This window comes from Carica papaya, chromosome 4 (assembly GCF_054855325.1).
Source record: "Carica papaya isolate Zhongbai chromosome 4, ASM5485532v1, whole genome shotgun sequence".
NCBI lineage: Eukaryota > Viridiplantae > Streptophyta > Magnoliopsida > Brassicales > Caricaceae > Carica > Carica papaya.
This window is the reverse complement of record NC_142312.1, coordinates 16,181,801-16,189,100: the sequence shown is the minus strand read 5'-3', so window position 1 is coordinate 16,189,100 and position 7,300 is coordinate 16,181,801. Positions and strand designations below refer to the sequence as shown.

At 37.9% G+C, this 7,300-nt stretch overlaps 1 protein-coding gene across 1 annotated transcript; it reads left to right on the top strand.

The window, feature by feature from the left end:
• The first annotated feature begins 647 nt into the window (after window positions 1-647).
• LOC148266319 (uncharacterized) lies at window positions 648-6,974 on the top strand. The gene is made up of 2 exons (XM_088219077.1): window positions 648-869; window positions 6,741-6,974. The coding sequence occupies exons 1-2, from the start codon at window positions 648-650 to the stop codon at window positions 6,972-6,974; spliced, it is 456 nt and encodes a 151-aa protein (XP_088075203.1).
• The last annotated feature ends 326 nt before the right edge of the window (window positions 6,975-7,300 follow it).

Here is a 7,300-nt window from a genome sequence, read left to right as displayed (position 1 = left end):
GGTAGAGTGAGATGAAGAAAAATATTACTTAGTTTACGTCCAAATGCCTCACTTTCAAACAAATCAAAGTGGAGCATCAGAAGCTAGCAGGACTATTGCAACCTCTACCTGTACTAAAGTGGAAGTGGGAGAACATCACTATGGACTTCATGGTAGGACTACCCAATACCATATCAAATCACGATGCCATATGGGTGATTATGGATTGTCTAACAAATTCAGCTCACTTCTTCGCTATCAAGATCAATGATTTCTTAGACAAGTTGGCTAAGCTCTATATAAGGGAGATCATAGGGCTGCATGGCATTCTAGCGACAATCATCTCTAATCGAGATCCTCGATTTACATATAGATTTTAAGCGAGATTACAAAAGGCAATGGGAACCAAGTTATCTTTCAGTATAACATTTCACCCTTAAAGAAACGGTTAATCATAGTGCACCGTATAGACATTGGAGGACATGTTATGAACATGTGTGATCAACTTGGGAGCAAACTAGGATGACTATTTACCTTTGATCGAGTTTTCATATAACAACTATCAGGCAAGTATCTAGATGGCACCATACGAGGCATTATACAGAAGACTCTGTAGATTTTCTATTTGTTGGGAGGAGGTAGGAGATAATAAGGTACTTGGACCGTAGATGGTAGAAGAGACAACCAAAAATATTAAGCTGATCAAGAAGCATCTCCTGACTGCACAGAGTCGACGAAAGAGCTACACAAACTATAGAAGAAGGGACTTTGATTTCGAAGTGGGCGACCATATATTCTTGAAGATTTCTTCAATCAAGAGGATTATGCAGTTTAGGAAGAAAGTGAAGCTGAGTCCCACGTTTATTGGACCATTTAAGATCTTGGATAAGGTTAGCAATAACTTACGAATTAGTATTGCCTCCAAAATTAGCAAATATACACAATTTATTCCACATATCCATGTTGAGGAAATATTAGCCAGATCTATCACATGTTATAAGGTATGAACTCTTCCATTACAAGAACACCTATTTTATATTGAAGTTCTGTATATATTAGATCGAAAAGAGAAAGTACTTTGATCCAACCTGAATCCCCTTGTAAAAGTTCTATGGAAACATCATGCAATGGAGGAATCCACTTGGGAGTTAGAGGAAGAGATGAAGGCCAAGTATCCATAACTATTTAAAGAATCCTAGTAAGTAAAAATTTGGAGGACCAAATTTTTTTTAAAGTGGGAAGGATGTGATAACTCGACTCTCCCCTAACCTTGTCTTAAGTATATGATATGTGTGATTGTGTGCATGCATGCAATTAGAATCATAATTAAGTTAACATACTAAGTTTCACCCAAAACGAAATGAAAATGATGAGATTCAAATAGCCGAAATCTCTTAAGAAGAGTTTTTTTTCTCAATAGAGGAAACCAAGTTTTTTAGAACCAAGAATACTTATCAAGGCTAGAACAATATCATAAAAGGCAAAAAAAATACTTTGGGAACGTAATAAAATAATCAAGAGAGAAATCCCTCATGTGAGGGAGGAAATTCCTTGAGAAGTCCTAATTGACCCTTTACCAAAACCAAATACACTGAATTTTGAGGCTCATATTGATTGAGGAATAGCCAAGAAAATAAGGAATAAGTTTATGGAAAAAGAAAAATGTACATGGAAGAAAATTTAGGATAAATGAGGCCAAACCCGAGAGGCATGCACATAAAAGATAGTATTGACCTTTTGGACTTCATTAGGCCATAAGTGGGCCAAATGGACTCGAATGAAGCCCAAACAAAAATCGAGTGATAGCTGCATGCTTGAGGAACATGTGCAATATATGTTTTCCAAAAAGATTAAGAATTGAGCAAGTTATAGAGTTGTGAACCAAGGGTATGGGCATGGGCATAAATTTACTTATGGTTTGGACTGTTTGGGCCTTCGGTGAACATTAGATAGGCCAAATGTTCTTGTTTGGAATCCAAATTTGGTTAATAAATACTGAAACCACAAGAGAAAGTGCAGGTAAAATGATCCAAAAAATCATAAGAATCATTGGAGTTATGACCGTTTGAAGTGAAGGCATGCATATGAAGCGCAATTTTGGGCCTTATGGGTTAGGTGGGCCTAAGGCAGTCCAAAACAGCTTGAATAGAGCCCAAATTTGGTATGAAAGCTCCTGAAAGGACAATAAGGATGTATGTTGCATCTAAATAAGGATGGAATACTATAAAATTACTTAAGGATGAAGGATAAGGGAAAAGCGAGAAAAATGGATAAGCTTGAGGAATTGGTAACCTCATAATTTGCCACCTAAACCCCTCTTGGCCAACCCTTTGGGCTTTCCTCTCTTATAAATAGGGGTGAGGAGATGGAAAATGTATTCTGCAGTGAAGGAGAGTAAATTTAGAGTAAGAATAGAAGAAAAAGAGAGAAAAAGGGTGCCTACCCAAAAAAAGTGAGGGAATTTGAGAGTTTTTCCTTAAGGAAACTCTACCCAAATTATGAAAAAAAAGGGAGATAAAGGAATAAATAAGGAAGAAACCAAAATAAAAGAGATAAAAAGAGGGAGAAAGTTCATAACCAACGTAAGAGAACCCGCGAGCTTAAGGCAAGTGTTCTCCATCAATTGTATTATGTTCCTCTTGAAATTTCAAGGTTAGTTTCTAAATGTTTTGAGGGATATTTTTTAGGTTAGAAATAGCTCAAAAAATCCCGAAACTCTATCAAATTTTTGGAAGAAAAATGCTCGAAATTAAGCCAGAACTTTACTAGAATTAAGGTTATGAGTGATATAAGGTAAGCCCATTTAAACCTCTTTTTCTTATAAATGTAATTTTCATATAAAGAGGGTAGAATGGAGCCAACCACTTAAGTAGTTCCGAGTGCTAAAACTTTATTTGACATTGAAGTGGAATATACAAATCCCTTACAAAACTTTCTAAGATTTAAAACTTACATCAAAGGCCATAATTTGGCAATCTTAAGTGTTAAATGCAAAAAGTAAAGTGCTTATAGGATTTTACATCAAAGTGCAGAATAGCTATTGCACTCAAATTATGTTCTAAAGAATTACCAAGGATCCATGAATGAGTCTAGTCAAACTTCAAGAGATAACTCAGAGAGCAAATCATCAACTTCCTCTACGTTTGAGGGGCACAGATTAGGGGTGAGTTCTATGTAAACTCAGTAAGGAAAACAGTATTTCAACTACATGACTAAGGTTTAAAAAGTAAACAACTTGAATAATACTTTATATACCTCTTACATTGGAGAACCGTCAGGGGATGAAGACATTTAATTATTCAGAGAAACCCTTTATCTTTATTAAAAAAATCTAGTGAGATAGTTATATAACCAAGCAAAAACTACCATTATTCAACATTTAAGTAGCCATGTCATATTACATTTGGCACACTCGAACGTATCAAATGCTCAATAGATATCAAATAAATAGCATACTCAGTAAACAGAAGAACCATCATACAAATTGTCATAGAGATATAATTAGTACAAATAGCATACTCAGTAAATAAAAAAACCATCACACGAATCATCACAGAGATATAATTAGTACAAGCAGTATACTCAATAAACAGAAGAATTATCATACAAATCATCACAGAAATATAATTAGTACAAGTAACATACTCAGTAAACAAAAAAACCATCATACGAATTATCACAGAGGTACAATTAGTACAGGCAGCATACACAGCAAACAAAAATAACTATCATATGAATCATCACGAAGATGCAATTAGTACAAGTAGCATACTCAATAAACAGAAGAATCATCATACAAATTATCATAGAGTTTCAAATAATATCCTTAACCATATGTATGTTTTGTTAAGTCTTTTATCGACCTTTGTGCGAAACTAGTATAACATATATCCACTGAGGGCAAAGGGGATCCCCAGCTACCATTGTGAATCACTGATCCATTTTTGGGCCATTATCATTTCCTTATGAAAACTATAATCACGGCTGTATTTTGCCACTGTGGCCCTACATCTACCTAATGCGTATCCACTCTCGTTAGAGAGAACACCAATTATCACGAGTAGTTCACCAACATTTATTCAGAGGAGGGAGAAACGTAAACTCTTCAAAGATAATAGTCGAATAGATTTTTCATTTTTTTAACTTGTTTATTCCATGTTCACAATAAATTCTATATTATTTTCATATGCAAATTACATGCTCAATGTAACCGTTTTCGAACCCGATAAGGATTTCTCAACTTATCTGCCCCGAAGGCTCATTCATGTATCTGACCTGAAGGCTCGTATACGTTCCAAATGCTCATATCTGGGCTAAAGGCTCATATCCAGCCCAAAAACTCATATCCAGCCCAAAGGCTCATATTTGGACTTCATAGTCAGGTCATCTTTTTGAGTCAAGACCCATTAGGATAACCCTCTTCGCGATTACCAAGGTAAAGTGAAGGGCCAAACCTACATGCAATTTATAAATTATTATATTTTCATACATCGTGCTCAATATTTCCATGGTTAAACAATGATCAATCACCATAGAGACTTATGCATCAAACCCCTTATGTTCAATAATACCATATCTCATATTTATATAAACAACATCAATCTTGTAGAAATTCATGCATCATAGTCAAATGCAATAATTATCATGTGTCATACCTCACATAATCATATTTAAGCAATTAGTCACCAAACAAGCACATAAGCCCATACATCAAAATCATAGATATCTCAAATTAATTTAACTAGCAAGCGCTCTAAGAAATATAAAAGTAAATACCAAAGAATCCATTACTGTCATATTCAATATTCATTTATGATCATCATATCTTTATATCAATCCCATATCTATAGCTATTTCACATCCAGAACCCAGTGGGGGTTCAACAACATATTCGACCAAAGGTCTATTATACTCGAATTTGACCATTGAAATATTCTTTAAAGTTGGAACTCCTTAGAACAACCCTCTTTGTTGTTACCAAAGATAGGACAAATGGTCAATCCCATATGTATCTCAAATCATCATTATAACACATTTATCATGAATAAGGTCCATATATTCAAAAATTAATCACCAAAACAAGCATAAAATTCCATTTCAATAAATCTCAAATTTCAGCAAATTAATTAACCAAAAAGAGCATTTAAAAATATAGATAAAAATAGTAAAGGATGGCTTACCGAAATTGAGTCGATTAGTCTTTTGGAAGGAGAGGAAAGAACTCCTAACATTCCTTGATCAAGCTCCTTAAACTCATACTATTTTCCTTCTTTCTTGCTTAGTTCTCTCTCTAAAATTTTCTCTTTATCACTCTAAAATTTCTCTCTAGAAAGTGACAATGGAAGAAAAAATAAAGTGTGGGAAAATGAGGAAAAAGAGAGTCTTTAAATAGGCATGGAGAAAGCTTGGATGTGCGCCACATGGCAAGCATCCAAGTGGGCAATTGAGAGGTGGGTGAGGAGTGGGTGGCCATGGGACCTGCAAGACATAAGGGAAGCATGGGGGCGGTTATGGGGAGGATCTTCTCCTCTTTTTGGTTTTCTTTTCTTTTCTTGCTTTTCTTTCTTTTCTCTCTTTTTCTATCTCTTATTTTATTTTATTTACCTTTTTGAAAATTCTTAACTATAAATTAAAAATTAAATTAAATTTTAATATTTTAAATAAAAAAGACCAAATTTAATAAAATAAAACATGGTAAAAATTAAAATGCAAAAATATTAATAATTTAAAATACATAAAAGTTAATTATCGATAGCTGGGCCCCTTTTTGGCCAATACCGCAACTCTGGCACGGTGGCTCTGCCGTGCTCCGGCGACGGCACTGCCGCTTGCGGCGGCGATTCACCTCGGGTTGGCTGTTTTCGGCTACACTCGCATCGGTCCCTGCGAGAAAACAACCCTAGGGCCCTCGGGGGGCCAAAAAATCACGGAGAAGCGGAGCTTACCGGCGGCGGCGCTCTCGGGTGCGGCGGCTCTCCGGCAAGGTTCGTGGTTTGGTGATTCGGCTTCGGTCAACCTGTAGAGAAAAGAATGGTGATCACGGTGATATAAAAATTGCATCAAACGGAGGCCGGGAAGGGCCTCGTCGGAGGCAAAAATCGAGAGGGGGCGCGGCGGCGCCGCTAGTCTTCGACCGCGTATTCCAGCCATTTGGCCAGGATTTTAGCTTCGATTTGGCCACAGGAGGAATCAGCGTGGAAAAACAAGTCGGGGGTATGAAATTTACCTCGATCGACGGTCGGAAATTTCCCCGGTGCGGCGGCGGGTGGCGGCGGTCGGCCTCTGGTTCGTCTTCTCCGGCGAGCGGCAGCCGGCTAGGGTTTGTGGTCTGGTGTGGGGGTTCTATTTATAACCCCTTGCCTTTTGATCTCAGCCGTCCATTTTGTTTTAATCTGGGCCGTTCGTTTTTTATTAAATCTGCACCGTCCGTGCGATTGTATCTGGGCCGTCCGATCGCGCGATTGATCTGGGCCGTCCGATCGCGCCCACGCGGATCGCCAACGTGGCCCGTTCCAGAGCGATGTGGTCTTGCCACGTGGCAGGCCCCGGTTGGCCGGGACTGCTGACCGTGCCTGCTGACATGGCTGCCGACGTGGCTTTTTTTTTTTATTATTTTTTTTTTCTCCTCGGTCCGGGCGCTACACTGTTACCACCATGCTTTCTTGATTTAGCTCTATGAACTTCATTAGCTTTTGTTACTTGATGTAATCGGGGAACTACTTGTGGTGGAAGACTGCCACAAAGGTTTCCCATAAAATTAGGGCTTTAAGAGAACCTTCCTTAAGTCGCCACCAGTTCTCAACAACTCCCTTGAATATGAAAGTAGCGAGTTCCACCTTTTGCTTAGATGTAGGCTTGAGAACTTTGAGCCTTTTCTCTATTTACATGAGCCATTTCTTAGCTATTGTCAGAGAAAGTCTTCCTTGAAAGGCAGGTGGATTCAACCCTCTAAAATGTTTAATCAGCTTCCCGTTATCCAGCGTAGTTGGCTATGACATATTTGTATAGGCATGATTCTGATTGCCACTATGGTCACCATTAGGATTATGGGCCATGTTTTGGTTTACTGTTGAGATAAAGCTCAACACTAATTGTGTGAGCCTTTCAACAGTCTGCTGAGGCAATCCTCCCTATTCGAATGTGCAGTTTCTCTCCTATCCCTTTTCATTTCCTATATCTAGAAAACACCAGGTTGGGAGAGATTTGCCTACAACATCCGACCGTACTAAATTGTCTAATCTAAGTCACATGTAACCCTAAGCCTTGTATCAAGGGATGTTCTTAGAACCGCACTCTAAGGCCACCTATCATAGCCACCCTT